This window comes from Sarcophilus harrisii, chromosome 4 (genome assembly GCF_902635505.1).
Source record: "Sarcophilus harrisii chromosome 4, mSarHar1.11, whole genome shotgun sequence".
NCBI classification, from domain to species: domain Eukaryota; kingdom Metazoa; phylum Chordata; class Mammalia; order Dasyuromorphia; family Dasyuridae; genus Sarcophilus; species Sarcophilus harrisii.
The window spans coordinates 241,096,693-241,119,248 of record NC_045429.1 but is presented as its reverse complement, the minus strand read 5'-3'; the positions used below and the strand labels follow the sequence as shown (position 1 = coordinate 241,119,248).

At 32.0% G+C, this 22,556-nt stretch overlaps 1 protein-coding gene across 6 annotated transcripts in view; it reads left to right on the top strand.

The window, feature by feature from the left end:
- The window catches only part of ADGRB3 (adhesion G protein-coupled receptor B3), an 856,580-nt gene that overhangs the window by 668,305 nt on the left and 165,719 nt on the right, over positions 1-22,556 (top strand). For all 6 annotated transcript variants that reach the window (XM_031964675.1, XM_031964677.1, XM_031964676.1 and 3 more), the window contains 3 exons: positions 3,972-4,098; positions 5,715-5,818; positions 9,358-9,460. In XM_031964675.1, the coding sequence (XP_031820535.1) occupies positions 3,972-4,098; positions 5,715-5,818; positions 9,358-9,460 (334 nt within the window). The remainder of the gene's footprint in view (positions 1-3,971; positions 4,099-5,714; positions 5,819-9,357; positions 9,461-22,556) is intronic.

Below are 22,556 nucleotides of genomic sequence, written 5' to 3'. Positions count from 1 at the left end.
GTGAACAGAATATTTGCCCTGTTAATTTTGACATTACAGAATACAGTCACATATTATAAATATGGTCACAGAAGTGGGAACTGACCATAGTAAGAAAAATTTAAAGAGATGAGCCTGACCCAGACCTAATGAAAGACATAAAAACTGAAATCATTTGCTCTTTGCCTTCACATGGAAATGTGTATTTTGAAACATGTTTTTCTTTATACTTGGTTGCAAGCCATTGTTTCCCCTCCCTGATTTTGCTCAGATTGTTCCCTGAGGTCTGGAAATATTTTCCCTTCTTAACTCCACCTTTTAGAAACCCTGTTTTTTAAAAGGTGCTTTCAAATACTATGTTCTACCCATGATCTTTCCTAAGCCTCCAGTTGCTAGTACTTTCCATTGGTCCCAAGAATATAAAATATATTTAAAACTGCAATACTGAAAGTATGTTATTTATATTTGCATGTATATATATATATATATATATTCTATTGGAGGAGACTATATATATATATATATATATATATATATATATATATATATATATATAGTCTCCTCCAATAGAATGTAAGTTCCTTGAGGGTAAGGAATGTTTCATTTAATTCTATGAATCCCTAGTGTCTAACACATTAAAGATGTTTAATAAATTCTGATTGACTAAATGAATAATTAGATCAGATACATTCTTTAATTCTTTGAACCTAACAATGAAATAAAAAAAGAGGTATTAGATAGTTACTTAACATAGGAGTGCAAGAGTGAATATAGAATAATTATAAGTGTGCAAGCTTTGATATTGTCATAGTATTTCTTATAGGTTTAATGACTTTTTAAAGCTATCTGAAAGAGTACCAGAGAGCTCAAAAAACACATGCATAATAAGAAACATGTTATTACTAATTTGTTATGGCTAGATCCTCATTCTATATTTTGTGCTTCATAACAGTACTTTGAACACAGTAGGTGCTTAGTAAACATTGTTCATTTATTATTATATCATATATTCTTCAACACATAAATATATTTTATGCCAAAAAATTCATTATAAGATATTATAGAATAAATCATTTGATGAAAGTAAATTATTGGAAAACATGGGAGAAAGAATAATTCATAGGCATATTATTTAAAGGCAAATAGAAAACTATGCATTGTGACTACTGGTATATATCCTTTCTCCTTGCACTATTAGAAGCAATTTTATTATATGTTAGGATTACTGCATATCAATTTACCTTTACCGCTTCTTCTTGAAGTCAACAGGACATGCATATTATTGATTTTAAAAATTCATAGAGTAGAAAAATACAAGAGAAAATGAATATTACATGTGTGTGTGTGTTTTATCTGTGCCCAAAAAATTACAAATAACTCTGAATGAAAGTGAGGCTGAAAAATTTTACATAAATATATTCAATAATATACCTTATTAATAGAAAATTTATAATGTAAAGAATCATTCTTTTAGTTCTTTCTCTTTAAATGCAATAGACATTTGGGAAGGATTAAATACAAAGTTATTATAAGTCATTCACATCTTGGTATGAATTTGCTTATCTGATCAGGACAAGGAAATAATAGAAGTTTTGAGGAGGGAGGAACATTTTGGAACATGTGATCGCTATTTTGGGAAGAAGACCTGTGAGTACCACAGTAAAGAACTGAATTCTGGGTACTTATTAAGGAAGAAGAAAATGAAAAGAGAAAAAGAGAATGCCTACATCAGCTGAAGCTAAAGACAAACCTTGGCTTCTTTTCTAATTTTCCTAATCAGGGCCTACTCAGTTGTGTAAAGAGTACTGCTTTTGAAGGACTTGCTTATGTATATGTGATCTGTAGATCTCAAGAATATTCTTGAATTGAACATATCTTTCAGGAATAATTAAGCAGCATATTTATGTATTTAGCAAATAAATTTTCATTTTACAAATATTTATATTTTCTTTCAAATAAAGCTTTTTTCCTGGTTTTCTTTGTTAAGATGCATATAATTATAATAAAATATTGAAATAAAAATCTTTGGACATCACCTTGAGAACATGATGGTTAGATGGCTGCATTGTGATGAAGTTCCTTTTTAAGAAGAATAATTGATTCTAACGTTTTAAAATACCTTTTTTTCTTAAATGTTTCTTTGGTATGTAATCAGCAGAGATAAATGTATTTCATTTAGCTTTAACTGTAAGCTACAATTAGATAAGAGACAGAAAAATAGTGAAATCAAAGTTGAAGTGGAATTAAAATTTGGTAGGAAATTTGGTAGGAAAAAGAGCACCACAACTTTTTCTTTGCTTTTTAAAATAAAATTTGGCATTTCAGTACACCTTAATGAAAAATATAAAAATCTCTTAAACATGAGGCAAAGAATTATTTGGATGAGTTTGAGAGTATTTTAAACTATTTCCCACAATTGTTCTGTATCTTTTTGTCTCATCATGGGTAGAAATGTCGTTACAAGGTGCCAAAATGATCTATTGTAAATTATTGTATTTTGAAATTCATTGTTAAGTACAGTTGTTCCTGGACTTTAGGGATGTTACTTGTAGAAACCTCTCAGGAATATATTGCATACGTATTTTAGTTGAAAATTCTGAGGCATTCAAAGTAGAAGATATAGAATCATAACTTAACAAATTATTATTAAGATATTTATTTTCTTCCTCTTTGATTAGTTTATTCCATTTGGGGACTTGGGTTGATGCAAAGAGAAATTTGCAATAAATGATGCTGTTAGCTAGAGAGTTTCTATGTTTGTTCTTAAGGGGGAAAAACAAATGATTCATTTAATGCGTGACATGTGTAATGATACTAGGATTGATTAGTGAAATGAATATCTTTTTTTTTTCTTTCTTTTTTTCCTATAGAAATAATCTCTCTAGTTTGGTTCATTTGGGGGTGGAGGGGGTGATTCTTTCTTTTTTTTTTCTTTTTTCCCTGCACAAAGAAAATGTAGGTTGATACCATTTTTATTGTTCTGCTGGGGTGGGAAACAGACCATATGCTTTAGCATTTTGAATGGCTAAATCTAATAGGGGGAAAATGAATTGATCCTGGAACTTTTCTCCCCGCCCTCAATCAGCCCCTTACCCCCACACTAGACTGGCAGTCGGGGCCATTCCCTCAGATTTCCCATTGATTTAGGGTTATCCTGAGGCTGTTGCCCCAACTCAAACAGAAAGGGGGAGGGGAACAAATCAAAGGGGCCGCAGAGGCGAGTTAGGCTGAGTGAAGTCTGGAGGGCAAACTCGTGTCTTTGGTTCTGGCAGTGTAAGCAGTGCTGAAACCCACCCCTCTGCTGGATCTAAGGCAAAGGCAGTTAGAGTTGGAATCATCTGATGCCGCTGTCGTTGCTTCCCGTTTCCAGGGTGAAATTTTTACAGCAGCTAATTTTATAAGAAGGAAAATACCCCTAACCAGCAGCAGAGAAGATCTGGTATCACCCAGACAAACCAATGTAATCTTTTAGGCAGGTTTTTCAGAGAAATCCGCATTTTAAATACCAACATTCACCGCCAAAAATGCGGGACGGAAGTCAGAGCTGGTTTGAGAATAAGAAAAGCCTCTTTACACCACGAGTGTTTGAAATGATCCGATGAGCAGAGGAAGTAGCTGCCAAAGCTCAGGCTGCTATTGCCGCTGCTGCCTCCTCTGCCGCTGCTGGGTTCCTCTCAGAGGGCTGGACAGAGCAAGCCCTGGTTTCAGCACCAACGGCGCTGGACAGCTCTCTGCACGCTGCACAGTCTCCAGCCTGCTTTCCTCCGCGCCCCCCCCCCCCCCCCCTCCCCCCCCCCCCCCCCCCCCCCCTTGCTTTGCATTACTGTACAACTGGAGATGCATCTAAATTACGTCCTGTTCAACAACAAGTAGATTCTTTCTGTCCGGGAACTACAGTAGACGATTCTCTCAATTAAACTGCATTTTCTTCTTTACGGAATTGGTCATCAGGCATAATTATCCTGATTTCCCCCTTCCCCCCACCTTTGCAGGAACGAGTCTTTGGGAACCTGGTCCACCCAGGGATGTAAAACTGTGCTTACCGATGCATCCCATACGAAATGCTTATGTGATCGTCTCTCCACCTTCGCCATTTTGGCTCAGCAACCTAGAGAAATAGTAAGTAACAAAGGGAAAACACGGTTTAATGTAAAGACAGGGATATTTTGTGGAGTGTTTCTCCAGAGAACTGCATTTTAGATGGGGGGATGTACGATATTACAGGATGGCAAAATTAGGTTCGTCTCCACCTTGGCTACAGTAGCTTAGTGAATTGAATTCCAGTTGGTGTGATAGAACTAAATCCTACTCAATTTTATGTCTTCTAACTTGAATTTTCTGCAGTAAATAATTGAGAAAGCTTTCTCACTGTAATACTAATGTGCTGCAAACTTTCAAATAAAATAATTGCCAACTTAGTTGCATTTTTAAGATTGTAAAGATATTCCAAGGAATTTGTAAGGATACTGTTGATAGTAGAATGAAAATCCCAGACACTGTAGCTAAACACATTGCAGATCTGCATTGGATATTTTCAGTCCAGATTTTTGGGTTGTCTGCTGATATTTGGGAGGGGGGGATTAAATCAAGTTTTCAGTAAATCATAAAATATAAAAAGTATTATCCATCTTTATAAGTACAAGAGGTTTCTGAAAATAGTTTCCAAAGCAGAGTTGTGAGGCAGTGTCTAAATGGGGAATAATTTGCTTATGTTGTATATTAGAAATTATTTCTAGAAATGGACATAACAATTCCAATAAATGTTATATTTCAACCTAAATTTGGCCTAAAGAATTCTAGTTTCCTCTCTTATATAGATAAAGAAGATAACATGCTGAAATACAATTTTGCTAAATCCCTGAGGCTTTGAAACAGCCTACTGGCTTTTAACATACCCTTTCAAACTTTCAATACTAAAAAAAAAAATACTTTTAAAATAGCAGTTTTACTGCTTTTTGTCATGTTAATTTCTAAGCAAAAAAGTGACTTGAGTAGTAAATGTTTACTTTTTAAAATTGTCTTTAATAGGAAATAAGACTATTTTTCAAGGTCATATGTTTTACTATTGTTGTTGGTATTGTGAAAATTAATTCTGCATATAATATTCATTAGCAAAATTATGAATTATATTTCTGTCCCAGAAAACAGAATTTCTTTAGGCTGCTCAGAGGCCAAGAAAGGAAAATTAAATGGAGAATACTTGACTTAGGACAAAGTTGTTAAAAGTCAGAAAGTTTGATAAATTTTAAGTAAGCATGAACTAGATTTTGAATAATTAAATAAGTATTGAATGAATGAAATGAATAAAGAAAATATTATTAAATATCCATAGATAAATTACTAAATATATTTTGGAAGGAAAAGATACAGCTGTAAGTTGTAGCTGAAAAATGATTTAATATGCAAATGACTACCAAGGTAGAGTTTCAGGTCTCTGTTTTAAAATAGCTTATTAAAGTGGTACTGTATAATCTTAACATTTTAAGCCTACAAGGCCTTATTTATATCTTCTTATATTGGGGGTTGGAGAAGAAGAGGAGTAGTCGATAGAATTAGTCACTGGAGAGATGAAAGCTTTGGCAAGTAAGTTGTTCCAAAGACAAACTAGGTTTTGGTGATATTTCTTAAATAGTAATTTGGTTTTACTCAATTTGTTCTGTTTTTAATTTTTATAAAAATGCTCCTCTTGTTTTTGTTTTTGTTTGTGTGTGTTCACACATGCCTGTGACTTACAGATCATGGAATCATCTGGGGCACCTTCAGTAACACTCATAGTAGGCAGTGGTCTGTCTTGCTTGGCCTTGATCACCCTAGCAGTTGTCTATGCAGCATTATGGAGGTATGCATTTGCTTTTTATACATGAATGAAATATTCAGTAATTTAGAGATAAATTGAGAAATCTGATACCCATTTATGTCTGTCTGCTTTATTTACTTTGTGCAATAATTTTAAAAAATAGTTATAACATGAAAAATTAGAATGCCTTACCTGACTTAATTATGTGCTGACCTGTTGGTGACTCTATATTCTTTTTTTTAAATATTCTCTCTTCTCTAGTTCTAAGTATGTTAGTCATTTAGTGCATAGTTGTGCTGTTAGTTAACACACTTTTCCTCCCTTATCCATGCATCAAAAACTCTCAAGTGAGGGCTACATAATGCTCTCTGTGTTTCCTGTTTTCCATTCAGGACAAAAATGATATTTGGATATTGAGTATAACTTCTCAGTTATCAAGTAGTTAATTTCTGAATTTCATACTTGTGAATTTAAAGAAGGCCAAATAAACTAAGCTGCTCCCTTAAAAATTTATTTCTTAACACTACTTAAACACTTCAACACAAAGGCCTTCTAGTGGATCACATTTCTTCCTTCCTATAAAAGAGTGAAAAATCAAATGAGGCAATAAGCAGATAATATAAAAGTAGTAAAGACAGTATTAGAAAAAATTATACCATGACATTGGTTGGAACTTATTTCTGTGGAACATACAAGACATACCTTCAGATTTTTCTTAAGGCCTAGTATTGTAGGAATAATGCTCGCAAATTTTGTTATTTCATTTTAGTTACACAACTTCAATAGAGAAATTTGTTCTATCCTAAATGCATTTGCCAAACAACTATTGTTTTGAACCTGTGAAATTGGATCTGAAATAGATGGTGGTCTCATCTCCAATACAAGTTTTACAAGTCAATCAGTACCTAGAACAGCAGTAAAAATGAGACCATTTGATTAGACTTTCTATCTTCATTTTTGTCTTTGTGAACATTCTCTCCCCCCTTTTTTCCCTCTAATGAATAATGCTTCACTGGCTCATCAATGAGGTTAACTTGTTCACATATATTAATTCTCACATCTTAAAAGTTCATATTTATAAAAATTTCTCTTCAGTTAAGGTTGTTGGGAGAGTTAGGGATACCTAGTGCTCTTTACTTGGGAAGATCATTATTTTCTGATGGTAAAGGATTCACCTCTCCAAAGAAGTCCTAGAGAAATTCTTTAACATTATGTGGAACTGACTCTGTATACTTAAATACAATGTCCATGAAGAGTGTGTTAGGAAGCTCTTTGAAGTTATAAATCTTTTAATTACTTGTATGCTAGATTGAGTCATGGGTCTGAAGTCAGGAAGAACTGAGTTCAAATCTAGTTGCAGACCCTTACTGTGTGTGTGGCTCTGGGCAAGTCATTTAACTCTATTTGCCTCAGTTTCCTTATCAGTAAAACAAGAAGAGTAAAATGAAAAAGGAAATGGCAAACCAGTTCAGTATCTTTGCCAAAAGAAAAAAAATGGGGTCAATGAGCAACTGAAAGACTGAACAACCACTAGATATAGACTATATATCTGTAATCTGAGGGTCAGTCAAAGTGAGCTTTGAAGAAGAGAATATTTTTAAAAGAATAAGGCTGATGAATTTTTTAGCCACAGAACTTCATGAAAACCATTCCCTAAAATATGCATTACTGGAGAGAATATACTAGTGAAGAAACCATGTATCCTTGAAACAATCAATAGTGTTGGACTTTTAGTCTGTGACAATTCTCAAAAAAAAAATTTTTTAAAAAAGAAAGAAAACTATTGCTTAGTCTGCTCAAAGAAATGTGAGCATGAACAGTCGTGGGCATTTCAAGACTTGGTGGTTGGTGGTTGGAAAGACAATTACTTTAGATACAACCCCTAGTGGGCACATATGTGGAATAGAGTAATAACTTCTTTTGCTGATGATTTGAACTAGTCATCATTTACTACCATAAGTGCAAATATTTAATTCAGAGGCATCCATAATATATTTCTACTTTCTGTTGTCTAAAACCATCAGCAAACCATTCTACTACTTCTACATGAAATTAGGCTCTCCTACATACTAAAATTGCTTAACAAAATATATATAAAACTGAACAAGGAATATGTGAGATTGATTTGTCAATTATATTGACTCTTTAAAATGAATTCATACATACACCATAAACACAATTGGCAGATGATTTTTTGAGCAAGCAACTCACACAAAACTTTTTAGAAATACTAAGACTTCATGTAGAGAATTGGGGGGAGGGGAGAATGAGAAATAACACATTCATTACCATTTATAATGTCTGTGACTATCATGAGAGTTGAAATGCTAATAATTTCTTCATATGTGAGGGTGGAAAGGTCCTGGAATAAAATCTGAATGTGATTTTAGTAGTAACCATTTGGGTTATTTTGAGGAAGAATGGAATGCCTGCTAGATTGTAAAATTACTTTTTATTCTACTCTCCTGGAATATGCCTCAAAATTTGGAGCTTTTCACTTTATGATTACTAAATTAGGAAAAAGGGATTTAAATTTTGTGTTTTAGACTCTGTATCCTGATGTTTCAATACCAATACCTATTGTAGAACATATTTACTTGTGCATACTGATCCAATATAAAGCATCAACAAAGTATACAAAGTGTACAAAGACAGAAGGGATTATTATAAAATACATAATGCCATCCACTGAGTTACCACAGAATTTCTCAATCATTTAAATCTTTGGGAGCACTTTTTTAATCAGAGGGCCTTCATAGTACCATCAATTTTTTTTTTAATTCTGGGATTGAATAAAATGAATTATCCCTTGGGGCTTCTAGCACACATAAATATAAAGCAGATATTTTCTATTTTGGGAAACTTTTATAGCATGTTACGTATAACATATACATATATATAATATGATTATTCTCTTTTAAAATTAACTAAAAATGGAATATGTAAGATTGGTATTAATTCTTTTTATGTTGATCTACATAACAACAATGATGAGCATGGTTTATCATATTTGTTTTAAATTTTCATAATATTAACCTATGTTTTTATAGAAATCACATAATAAAAAGTATGGTTAAATCTTTAAATTAATTCTCATTGGTCAATTCAAAAGCATAATTTAGAATATGCTAAATTATTCCTTACCATGCAATAATTTTGAATTATGCAGACTTGGATATCAATTTTGAATTGGTTGCTTTAAATCCTTGGGAATGTATTCCATTTTCTGAACCATAAAATGAGGAGACTGAGTTAGTTGATAACTAAGGTCCCTTTCAGCTCTAAATCACATAAATTCTAGACATACTTGAACATCTCTCTCTCTCTCTCTCATACACACACACACACACACACACACACACAGAGAGAGAGAGAGAGAGAGAGAGAGAGAGAGAGAGAGAGACCCATATACATACACATGCAACTTTCTATAAAATTTTTCATTTTAAAACATATTTTATTATATGTAATAGACTGTTTTGATGGGCCTAAGTCTTGATGAATTCAAAAGTTGCACAAGATAAAGCTCTGAATGCCTATTTTGAATTTTAACATTTGCAATTATTTATCTCTTTGGACAGATATATTCGATCTGAGAGGTCAATAATCTTAATTAACTTCTGCCTATCTATCATCTCATCAAATATTCTTATACTGGTTGGACAAACTCAGACACATAATAAGGTATGAATGCTGATTTTTCTAATTAATTTTTTAAAAAATTTCTCTTTAATTTAGAATAACTCATTTGTCTTCCAAACATTAATGCCCCCCCTAAAAAAGATAAGCAATAAAAATGCTTATATTTATTTCTGGACTAAAGTATTCCCTCTGCCCTCATTGGGTTGGTTATCTCTCTCTGATACCCTGTTTTCTGTGGTAAGAGTGTTTTCTAAACACCAAATCAAAGCTCAGTGAGTTCAAAGAACTAAAACATCAAAAGCAAAAATTGTGACTCATTATCCTAATTGTAATAGGATTGCCACTATGTTTTGGTCTTCTTTATTAACATACTGACACTCAAAAGGCAACCATAAATTGCTTAGAAGTTGCATGCTGCTCTCTAAATGAGCTCAAGGAAATGTGCCTACAGGGAGTAATAGAAGATGTCCTAGCTGGGCTGTAAATGTTGTATAGACACTATTCCAGTTGCAAAGCATATTAGACTTTTTTAAAAATTTACTTAAATCAAAGAATTTTAATGTTTGACTGAGATTGTGATTCTTTAACTACAGTGTTCTTTTTTATGGTTTTAAGGAACATGTATTTTGTTTTTGTTTTTTTTAAATATTATTTGTAATTCATATATCCAAATATGTCAGACCTTTTCTGAGCTCTTCTAGAAATCCTCCCCCATTTCCAAACCCACAAGAGCTTTTCTGAATTAATTTATTTAAACTAGCATGACTGAAACTTTAAGGAACTAATAATTCTCCAAAATTCTAAGCGTCTTGGTTTTTTCTTCTTAATTTTGACCAAGAATTAAGTTGGTTCTTTCATCTGAGAAGTAAAAGTTGAATTTTTAGTAAACATTTTAGATAGTCACTACTATTTATCAGTCTAAAAGTTTTTTGTGTCTATACTCTCTATATCCTAGACTAAGGATAATGTTTTTTTTTTTAAATAAGGATTTCAAAAATGTAGCATTCAAGGATCTCTCCATGACCACACAGTACACAAAGAATTTTTACTTAGGTTAACAATTTTTGTTATCTTTGGATGAGAGGAAAGAAGAGACATAGAAAAGGCTGCCTAACTCACTTGATTTTTAGAAATTAAGAAGGGGGGGCATTTTAAAATTGTATTTAATTAACACAGTAGGTATTTTAAAATGTGTTTCTCTTTTGTCATTATGATAAGCTTAACTGAAGGGGATAAGGAAATTGAATAGAAAAGAAGGGAAAGGAGAAAAAGGAAGGGAGAAGAGAAAGAGGAAAACAACACTATAGGGTTATGGGGCAGAATGCTTGAAAGGTTGATTTAGAGAAGGTAAGATAGACTCGACTCTAGACACTGTTTAGAGAATTGTTCACTGGATTGGGGGATGATTTGATCCTTAGAAATGATAATTAATTGAAAATCATTCTTTAAATGTTCTTGGACTTAAAACATTCTGAGACTGCACTCAAATTGGGGTAGATTTAGTTTTCCCATCCAGGGAAGACATCTAGGTATAACCAGTGATCAACTGGGCCAGAAGTCAGATTGAATTCTTGAGATGGAGATCTTTTCCTATCTAGACTTAGACTGTATTAGCTTTTTTATGGTTCTTTTGGTAAATATACCTCATTTAGAGAATTAAAAGAGCTTATATTTATGTATTTTGTCATTAAAAAATACTTCTAAGAATGTTATCTTGTAACTAAGTTATCCTATGATGTAGATAATATTAATATCCCTATTCCCATTTTACATCTGGCTGAACAAAGTCTTAGGGGAAATAAAATCTAAATCATAGTTCTAGTATGTTGATATAATCTAGAATGAAATTCTGCAAGTCTTTAAGTCCCAAATACACTGTTCCTTTGGCCACATGCTAAACAACTTGTCTTCATTTAGAGATGTATTTCTAAAACTTAAAAAGCTCTGACAGCTGTTATACTCCATGCAATAGAGTAATAGATTTATTCAGAAGCTTCTCAGCTTATTATGATAGTTATTTATAGTCTAAATAGTGCTTTTATTTTTTATTGTCTAAAATCTGGAGGAGAAAAATATAATGTCTACTGATCACTTTCTCTCATTCACTGTGTATTCAGAATTTAGGAGAATTCTTCATAGGAAATCTTCATAAGAAAAATTATTAGTCTGGCTTAGAGGAAAGAAATCTGACCTTGAAGCTATGGGTTCAAATCTTGACTCTGCTATATACTGGCTATAGCACACTGGCCAGATCATGTAACTTCTCATTAGCCCAGAAAACTTTAAGGTTATAAATTTCTGAGAAAACATGGACTCTATTTGGAGGGGAAATTTCCTCATCCACAAAGAAGTTACAGGCTCAGTCACTTTCTCTCAAAGGGAAAGAAAGATAGTCATACAAGTCATTTTGTGAAATAGGGAAAAATTAAGATGTGCTTACTAGGACATTTATTTTATTTTTAGATTCTTTATTGAATCACTGAATAGTTGGTTGCTTTCATCAGTGGAATTGTAGAGAAGAATTGTATTATCCAACTGTTAGCTAAGATTCTGACCAAAATGTTCACTTTGATAATGTAATTGAGGTCTAGATGATGATGGTGGTGATTATGATGTGGTGATGACAATGATGAGTAGCAAAAATTAATTTTTCAGATACAATATTGTTTAAATATTGCTACATGTCAGAAAAACTTTTCAAAGCTACTTAAATAACTTGTAAAAAGTTATTATAAATAACTTGTAAAAAGCCCTGGGAAGATAAACAAATATGAAAAACTAGGTTCGTACTTTCTGTATCCCTTCTTTCCATGTTTACATGGGAATAACTATGAAAGTCCTCACATAAAATTTATATTGGAAATTTGCTCTGTAGACTATAGACCTGTTTGAAATGGATTGGGCCTAACAATCCCATTTAAAAAATATGGAAAGGAAGGAGAGGAAACAAATCTTTGAGAATTATTAAGCTAAGGGCTCCAAGAAAAAAATATGAAATTGAAATAATGATGGATAGCAAATGGATTTTATTTTGATTGTGCATAAGACTATTCTGTGGCTGTTAGAATTTGTTACTGGTTTAATTCTTTATGCAATTTTGGCTTATTTAGAAAACATTCCAGTTAAGGGAAAAAAAGCTAACTTCAGAGTGTCTATTTATGTGCAAATTCTCTAATTTTGCCTACATAGAATATTTGAGTTAGCTTATAGTAAAAACTGACATTTGAAATGGATTTTTAAAATATTTTGAGCTATCATTTGAAGATCTTACAATTCTTGTTAAACTATAATTGCCATTATTATCTATTATCTTCACGTGGATAGGATGTTGGAATTACCCACTGAACAAAACTAAAATGTAAGCAAGCCTCATACCCTCCTTCCATTTTCTGAGTGAGCAAAGCAAGAATATCAAATATCATTTCCTATATTTATTCTTAAAATAAGAATGAAATTCAACTATAATTCACTGTTTTAAGCTTCCTCATAAAGTAGAGTTGTCCCCCTTGATCTCAGTATTTTAAAAACTTAACTAAAAATTTGTGCATTTTAAATATTAAGCCTATCAAAAATTGTACCTTCAAGAAATCAGTCACCTCTTGGGTTCACAAGTTCTTTGTATTGATATTATTTACGTAATGGAAATGTCTATATGTATATGTGTTAACTAAACCTATGAGTTAAACCATAACTATGACTAGAAAATTATCAAAAGAAAACTATATAGGAAATGTATATGATGATGTATTTATACTAATATCCACAAATGCAAATATAAAGTAAAAATTAAAATTAAAGACTAATATTCATAATAGGGAACAAATTTAGGGTTTAAGTTTTTGTTCATATTTCTCTTAAAAGATTTGAAGCTTATTTCTTTAAATGTTTCTATTTTGAATACAGGAGTAAGAATATAAAATGTTAACTGAGTTTGACCTATGAAATAAATGTTATATAAAATTCAAACACATAACTATTTATTCTTGGACATCAATAACATATCCTCCATCATCTTGCAGAAAATAAAAGACATAATTAGTCTTGGCAATAGATATAAGCAGAATCCTGATTCATATGCTTCCTGGATTTTTCCCCACTGAGGACAGTAGCAGTGTTGTATAATAAAATGCATAGCTTACATAGATAAAATGCATTACATGTATCTTTTATATTGACACATTTTTTTATATCTTACACAGGCGCACACACACACACACACACACACACACATATATATGGCTAAATCTAAAGTGAATTTTTAACTCAGTAATTATTGAATGTGTGTAATGTTTTATGATTCTAGGTGGTAAGTCAAGCTTATTTACCTGCTTTTTTTTTCTAGTGGGTAGAATTTATATCTGATCTTTTCAAAGTTTAAAAATAAAGAAACTTGACTTCTTGGATACTTCATACGTATTATGAATGTGAATTTTTTTCTGGTTAAACACCTTTATCAGAGATTATCCTAACTTCACTATGGCAAAACTGAGATATCATCCTTTTTTCTTAAAAAGTAAATCTTTGTATATTGGTCTGTGTAAAATGTACAATTTATTTTTAAAAGAACTGGATAAGAAACACATGTTGGAATATAACTAGAGAAGAAAAGAAGAAATTCCAAATACTTCCATTCCTAGAACAAATTTTAAAAAAAAAAGGAAACAAAAACCTCCCACCATTCATACTTGTTCAAATATTCAGTTTCAAATAGCTTGCAGACATTTATGTCCCTCAGGATATAAAGGCAAAGAATTGTTTTTAAAATCTTTAACTTCAAGCAACTCACTAAAGTCATAAGATAAGTGGGATTTTGCTTTTCTTAAGAGTATCAATACTAAAGGAAAGTTGTTGCAGGAAGAATCCTGGTAAATGATTATTATTAATAGTATTGTTCTTTTATTCAGATTTAGTAAATCATTTCAGTTCAGCAAACATTTATTAAATACCTACTGTGTATACGCTATGTTAATCCCTGAGATGTGTAGAAAAATTAGATGACATGGTCAAGAGATTCAATGTAGAAGGGGCCTGAAATGTTGCCATTACATACATATATATATATATATATATATATATATATATAAATTTTCAAGGGATAGGGAATTCAAGGGAAAACTAGAATTGGTAAGACAAATTTCATCATAGTTATATATGTAAAATACTGTGCCATAATTGTATTTAAAATAGTTATTCCTTAGGGATTATCTAGTTCAGTACCCTCATTTTATAATGATGAAACTGATCCAGAAAGTTAAAGTGATTTTCTCATGATAAAGCTTGTAGTATAGAATAAGTAATGGTTAATTCAGGTTTTCTGAGTTCAAACCCAGAATACCTTCTCAAACATAATGTGCCATCAAGAAACAATATGGAATACAGCTACCATTTTCTAAATTTAGTTTTTTTTTAAGAGTAACTTCTCTTCAGAAAACAAAATTAATTTCTTCAAAATATGTGCTAAAGTTTGTAACTGAATTTATTCTCTGAGTTTATCAAGCATCTGAATGATTGGCACAATATAGATATCTTTAAGATATCAAGTCTGTAAGTTTAACTTGTTTCCTCAGCATGGAAAGGACACATTCTACAGATGGTGCCAAAAAAAAGTTATTAGAGAGAGGTGTTAGTAGTGATTCTCCCCTTGAGCTAGTCCACTGACATGACCATCTTTGCATAGGAGCTCTCTATTTTCTTCCTTTTCTTCTACCAAAAAAAAATACAACATAGTCATAGAAAGACATATTTTGGCACAAATCACCAATCCAAATTTACCCATGATTAGAGAAGAATCTGTGTATGTAAAACTCAGCATGAATACAAAATTCAGTTCCAAAAATTCTGAGCCCCCATTACATGCAAAGTTTATCTAGTTTAAAAAATATTTAGCAAATGCCTACTGTGGGCTGTATTCAAGGAGCAATGTTTTATTAGATAACTAAGAAGTATAAAAGTCTGGTCTCTGCCCTCAGAGAAGTTAAAATGATGGAGAGGGTAAAATTAAATTACATAAATAACAATGTAAAATGAAATATAATGAGTGCATAGTTTAGTACAAGATCTTAAGAAAACTACAAATAGATTTATTGCATAGGTTTTCAAAATAAACAAAATATATGCCATGCTTTTTACCTAGATTCTTTCAAGAACTCATTATTTCCTATTAAGGTAAGATTTCTCAGCATCCACATATCTGAAAACAGCCCCAGTTATATCTTTTAATGCTTAAATAATGAATGTAGTCATCCAAAAGGTAAAAAGAGGCATTTAATAGAACATTATCCTTATAATAGAGTAATAGCATGAATGTATGTTTTCAGATGTGAAGAATCCTGTAAGCATATATACATATCATTAGAAAGATTTCTCATTTTTCTCCTATGAATGTTCTAGTGATATGAAAACATGATTATGCTGCATAACTATTTCCATATTATCTTCTTTTCTTTTTCTTTCTATGCTATCAAGAAAAATGGATGTATTTTATTTGGACTTCATTGCCCAGAGCTATAAATCTTTTGATTATACTCCAGCTCTACCTTATTGAGTGCCTTTCCCTTTTCGATAAGGTAGTGATTGCTATTGGACTGATTAATATTTTTCAGGTCTTCTAAATTGTCTTTTTATTTTAGCCTGCTCACATTGCAATATTGTCTCATTTGGCTTCATTAACAATTGTGTTGTAAATAAAAAGACATTAGCCATCTGAGGTAAACAAAATACTGTTTACCTATTTTCTCTGCAAGAAGTCAGTGGTAAACTCAATTGAAAACAAATGGCAAAAGTAAACTACACAGATGGGATAGAAGTTAATTATTTTCAATCTTGTCTGCAGATCATATTTAGGATTTAGTTGACTGGTCAGCATGGGTATGTCAAAGAGAGTTTGTGAGAATTTTGTAAAAGAGGTACATTTTTCAGGAGTATATCCACCTTCAGATACCTGCATTTTACTTTGATGATAATAGGGCTTGCTTAGCAATGCACATCAAGAGAACACTTAATCCCTCCGGCTACCAAGGTGGATAACTCAGGCTGTGTATTTAGAGCACTTTGTCATTTCTGGCTATGAATTTACTGGTTGAGATTCTAAGGAGAGTGTTATCCTCTGTTCTAATGTTCTGCTTTGTTAAGATTGTACAGAACATTGAGGGTTGGAGTGGGGAGGAGAAAGGAGTAGAGAACACTGATTTAAATCTTTGTTGCTGTCAATAAAATTAAAATTATTAAAATTTAAGCTTAACTTCCATAAATGCAACTGTATTTGTGATGAGAATTTTTAAAAATTCCTACTCTCACTTGATATGAGACAGAAACCAAAGTTGCCATTTAGGACTGGAGTACTAATAGTGATGAATAGATACTTTTCCCCCCTGATTTCTTGTTCATTCGCTCTTTCTTAAATTCTTATACAATTTCAAAAATGAAAAGCATTAGAATCCCTTAGAAGAAATTCTAACTAAATGGGTTAACTTATCCAAATATATGTATTGCCTTTAAGAATTTAGTTGCTTTCCAAAATGAGGGAGAAGAGAGATAAATATGTCCTGTGAAATGTAGAAACATAATGATTCAATAGCTTTGAAATAATAATACAATTTCTGAAAATAATATGTTTTTTTTTAGAAATGCTAAAATTCACACCATCTTACATAAAGAACTGGACAAGTCACAAAATTACCCCTTTGTTAAAGGCTGTGCTCTTTTGGAAAAAAAAATCCACAACTAAAAAGTGACATATACAACAAAGTTGCCCCATGGGCTATTTATTCTTCCTCTTATCTTTTAAGTTCATCCAGGATCATCTCCAGTTATCTTTATCTATACTTTGCCAGATGACTCTGGAGGGAAAAGTGAGGCATGTGACCTTGTACAGTCCTCCCTCATTTAATTCCAAATCACTTGCATGTCATGGCATCATCTTGATGTCATGGTCCTCTTGGAGAACAAAGGACAACAGCACCAATATCCCAGAAGTAATGGATATTTTTTTCAAAATTCTGTCCCTGAACCTTTCTCTTTTTGGCAAAATCATCTATTCTACTGGTTTCAACTGTTTTCTCTATGCAGACAAATCAAATCTTTGTGTTTATATCAACTACCACAGTGCCTGGTACCCAGTAGGCACTTAATAAATGCTTATTAATGTATTGGTAAAAAATGAACTACTCAGTGGTCTCCCCCCAATCTTGTTCTGTTTTGTCCTGTTTCCATGCCCCTGTGTATACTATCTTCTACAGGTTGCTTTCCATCTCTAACTCAGTCAATAAGAATTTTTAAAGATCCAATGTGTGCCAAGTACTATGTCTGGGTTTAAAAATATATCCAGTTAAAAAAGGCTTATTTTTCAGCATAATTTCCTCAATGAAGACTTCCTTAATCTTTCCTGTTAAGACTGTGCTCTCTTTCCTTGACCTTTTTAGGTCACCCTATTTCATCTCTTTTTCTAAGTTAGTCATATTCTAACTTGTATTACATGTTTTATATATCTCTCATCCTCTTTACTAGACTGTAATCTTATCATATCCAATACTTAACATTTTTCCTTGCATATAATATACAATCAATATCTGTTGAAACAAATTGAACTGAATTTAATTGAAAAGCTATTGTAGCAAATCTATACCACTATTTTAGGAGTTTACAGTGTAGAAAAATAAGATACAAATTAAATAGAATGGAACTATTTTTTAAAAATTCGATCCCATTTATTTTTTTTTCAATTCATCAAATGTTTTTGAGTGTCAATTATGTGTGAAATACTTTACTAAATCTAACTCTAATGGACTTTGCCATTTCATTCTTCCTTCACCTAGTTTTGCCATATATTAAATATTGTGTAATTATATATAATCAGAATGTATTTTGAAGATTACTATTTTACCTTTTTTCTCTTTCAAAATAAAGACACAAAGTAAGAAGGAGAAAAAATTAAGCACCAACAAATAATACATAATTTTAATTAACGTAAAAAGAACAAGTCTATAAACTTATATAGCATTTGACTTGCAAGTAGACAAGATTCAATTTTTAAAAAGCTGATTTCACAAGAATAATAATTTTAAAATAACATAATTTGTATTGTTTCAATGAATAACCTTGCTGGAGTGAAATTCATCAGCTATCCATTGTATTTCCTTAATGCTCCCTCCTGTGCCTCTGTTCAAGAATATATGGTTAGTTTGAATCTTCAAAGGACTCCATGAAGATGATTTTTGTAGTTTTTCATTTTTGTTTTTTCCTCTCCTATACTTATAATGCCTTCTTAGGGCTCAATCCAACATTTATCCCACAGGTAGAATTTCAATAGGATCATGCACACACAAAAAATACTGAAGAATTAAAATATAAAAACCATTAAACTGGTCTAGACTATTTTCTTTCAGTGTTTCAACTTTCCACTCATTTAAGGTACAGAAATGTGAAAAGGAACATTCTAGAAAATAAACGGAAGCAGAGAAACCTTTTTATTCAATTCTAGATGTTTAAAAGATCTAATAATTTAAAATGTATTTTCTAAGTAAGTTGTTGACTTTTTTAGAGATCATATACACCAAATAACATATGTATTCCATATTTTCTTTCTTCGTGAGTCTATTAAAAATGTGTCACTTTAAATGTATAGTAAAGCAAATAGTAATTTTTAGGCAAAAGTATTTTTTGCTTTGGGCAAAAATATTTCATGTCTATGGGATTTCATGCTATAAAATCAACTAATAGCAAATCATTATCTTTCCCTCAAAACCCTTCTCTCTTCCCAACTTTCTAAGTATTGTTTAGGGCACTACCATTCTTTCCTATACCCAAGCCTTAGCCTTCATGTCATCATTTACTTCCCACTGACACTCATCATATATATTCATATATATCCATTTTATAATTGAATCTTGTCACCTCCATTTTCACAACTCTTATATATTCTCTATTCTACTCATACAATGATCATAGTCTTCCTCACTTTTTGCCTGGACTATTGAAATATCATTCTAATTATTCTCCTTGCCTCAGCATTTTCCCTACTCCAATTTAGTATCCTCTTGGATTGCAAAGTGATTTACCCAAAACAGATCTGATCATGCCATGTACCCCTCTACCCTCTAAATCCTGTTCCCCTTCCATAAACTCTAATGACTTTCCATTAGAAATGGTATCAAACATAAAAGTCCTCCAATTGGCATTTAAATCTCTTCACAACTTGGCTGCTTTCAGTCACCTTACACTTTATTCCTTTCTGCATATTCTGTAATCCAGGTACATTGGCCTAAATGTTTTTCTGGCCTAAATGTTTTCCCTCCTGCTTGATACTCCATTTTATAAGTCCAAGTTTTTACACTGCCCATGCCCTAAATGCTCTCCCTTCTCAGCTCTAGTACTACAAATCCCCATTTCCTCTAGGAATCAGATGAAGTCCCCCCTTCTACAGAAAGTTTTACCTGTTACCTCCCTCCTACTGCTAGTATTTTTATCATTTACTCTATATATGTTTTTGTGTGTACGTATTTATTTATAGTCTTCTCAAGGAGAATGCAAGCTATTTTAGAGAAGGGAAAATGTTTTTGCTTTTCCTTGTCTCCATAGTGCTTTGTATGATGCCTGGCAAATAGTACATGTTTGGTTTAGTGCTTGGTAACTGAAAAATTTATTAAATATCTGCTATGTGCCATACGCTGATTTAGGTACTAAGGATACAAAAAGAGAAAAGTCTTTCCCAAAATTAACTTATATTCAGTTGCTGACTCTTGTATCAAACTTCATTGTTTTTTTGGGGAAAGGCAATTGACTGGAGATGTGTAAGGAACAGATTATTTACTATAAATGGTTTATTTTCTTGTTGGGAATGGACGTTTAAAAAAATCAGCACAAAATTTTCCTTTTTTCCTGCTGCTAAATCTGGTGCCAACCTAGCAAAGACTGACTGTTTGGCTTCCCTTTTTAAAAATTTCAGTTGCTAATAGTTACTCCTACAAAGTTATTTCTTTATAAACTTTGTTCTGTTTGGTTAACTTATTTCACCATGTAATCATAGAACATTAGAGTTACAAGAAAACTTAAAGATAATATAGCCTAAGGGTTCCTAAGTATTTTCAGGTCATGGACCCCTTTAGAATTTGGGTGAAATCTATGGATCCTTCAGAATACTGTTTTGTTGCCTACATTCATAATTGAAGAAAATGGTAAATTTCATTTAGAATGTAGTAAAAAAAAATGTATTTTTTCCCATTTTAGTTTATGAACTCCCCTAAATCTATTCACAAATCATTTGTTTTTTGTTTCTTTCTTTTGGAATTGGAATTAAATGACTTGCCCATGGTCACACAGCTAGGAAGTATAAAGTTTAGTCTGAGGCTTGATTTAAACTCAGTTCCTCCTGACTTCAGGGCTGGTGCTCTATCCACTGCACCAGCTAGCTGTCCCACCATTTGGTTTTTCAATGTAGATTTCCAGGTTAAGAGCCTCTGATCAAGCCCAAATCCCACATTTACTTATATTTTTAAAAAACCCAGTACAGAGAAGTAAAATGGCTTGTCTAAGGTCACACAGCTAGTAAAAGTCAGAATCAGAATGTCATTTTATTCCAAGTCTAGTGCTCTTCCCACCATATCATACTTCCAAGGGAACTCTGATGTTATTAATAAATGAACATTTGAAGGTTTGCTCTTTCATTTTCTATAAACATTTTAGTGATGTCATCCTGCTGGGCTAATGATGGGAATCATGGTGATAGTTATGATGTAGAAGCAAGCTAAACTATATTTTAGAATATTATCTTCTTGTGAAATAGATCAAAATTTATCCCTAGTTTTCTCAACAACTCTGCTGTTCATTTGCTTTGGGATGCTTTTTAATTTTTTTTTATTTTAATTTTCCCCAGTTACATGTAGAAACATATTTTTGGTTATACATGCATGTTCATTTTTTTACATGTCTCCTTATACATCCTACTGAGAGAGAAAAATAAAAAAGGGAAAAACCATGAGAGAGAAAAAAAGAAAAAAGAAAAAAAGAAAACCTGTGTGTTGATATACCTTTAGTCTTCATGGTTTTTTTCTTTATTTGGATGGCATTTTCCCTCCTAAATTTATTGGGATTGCCTTGGATCACTGAAATACTGAAAAGAAGCAAGTCCATCATAGTTGATCATCCACCAATCTTGCTGTTGCTGTGTTCCATGTTCTTGTGGTTCTGTGTGTTTTGCTCAATATTAGTTCATGTAAATCTTTCCAGGCTTTTCTAAAATCTGCCTGTTCATCATTTTATATAGAACAATGATATTCCATTAATTTTAGATGCCATAACTTATTCAGCCATTCCTTGAATTGATAGGAATCTACTCATTTTCCAATTCTTAGCCATCCCCAAAAAGAGCTATTTACAAACATTTTTACACATGTATGTCATTTTCTCTCTTTTTTTGATTTCCTTGGAATACAGATCTAGTAGTGGCACTACTGGATCAAAAGGTGTGCACAGTTTTATAGCCCTTTGGGCATTGTTCCAAATTGTTCTCTACGATGGTTGAATAATTTCACAACTCCACTAACAATGCATTAGTGTCCCATTTTTCCCACATCCCCTCTAACATTTGTTAATATCTTTCCTAATCTTAGTCAATCTGAGAGATGTGAGGTGGTACCTCAGAGTTGTTTTAATTTGCTTTTCTCTAACAATAGTAAATTAAAGTTGATTTTTTTTTGATCATCTATTTTTTACAAAGTAATCTTAGCCTTTTGGTTATTTTTTTAGCTTTATATTATTAAAACTTTTAAATTTTTAAAACATATGCATGGATAACTTTTTAACATTAACCCTTGCAAAACCTTGTGTTCCAATTTCTCCCCCTATTCCCTCACCCACTCCCCTAGATGACAAGTAACCCAATATATGTTAAACTTTGCAAAAATATATGTTAAATCCAATATTAGTATATATATATATATATATATATATATATATATATATATATATACAGTTATCTTGCCGCACAAGAAAAATCAAATCAAAAAGGAAAAGAAATGAGAAAGAAAATAAAATGCAAGCAAACAACAACAAAAAGAGTTTTTCACACTACAATCCTACAATCCTTTCTCTGGGTGTAGATGGCCCTTTTCATCATAAGATCATTGGAATTGGTCTGGATCAT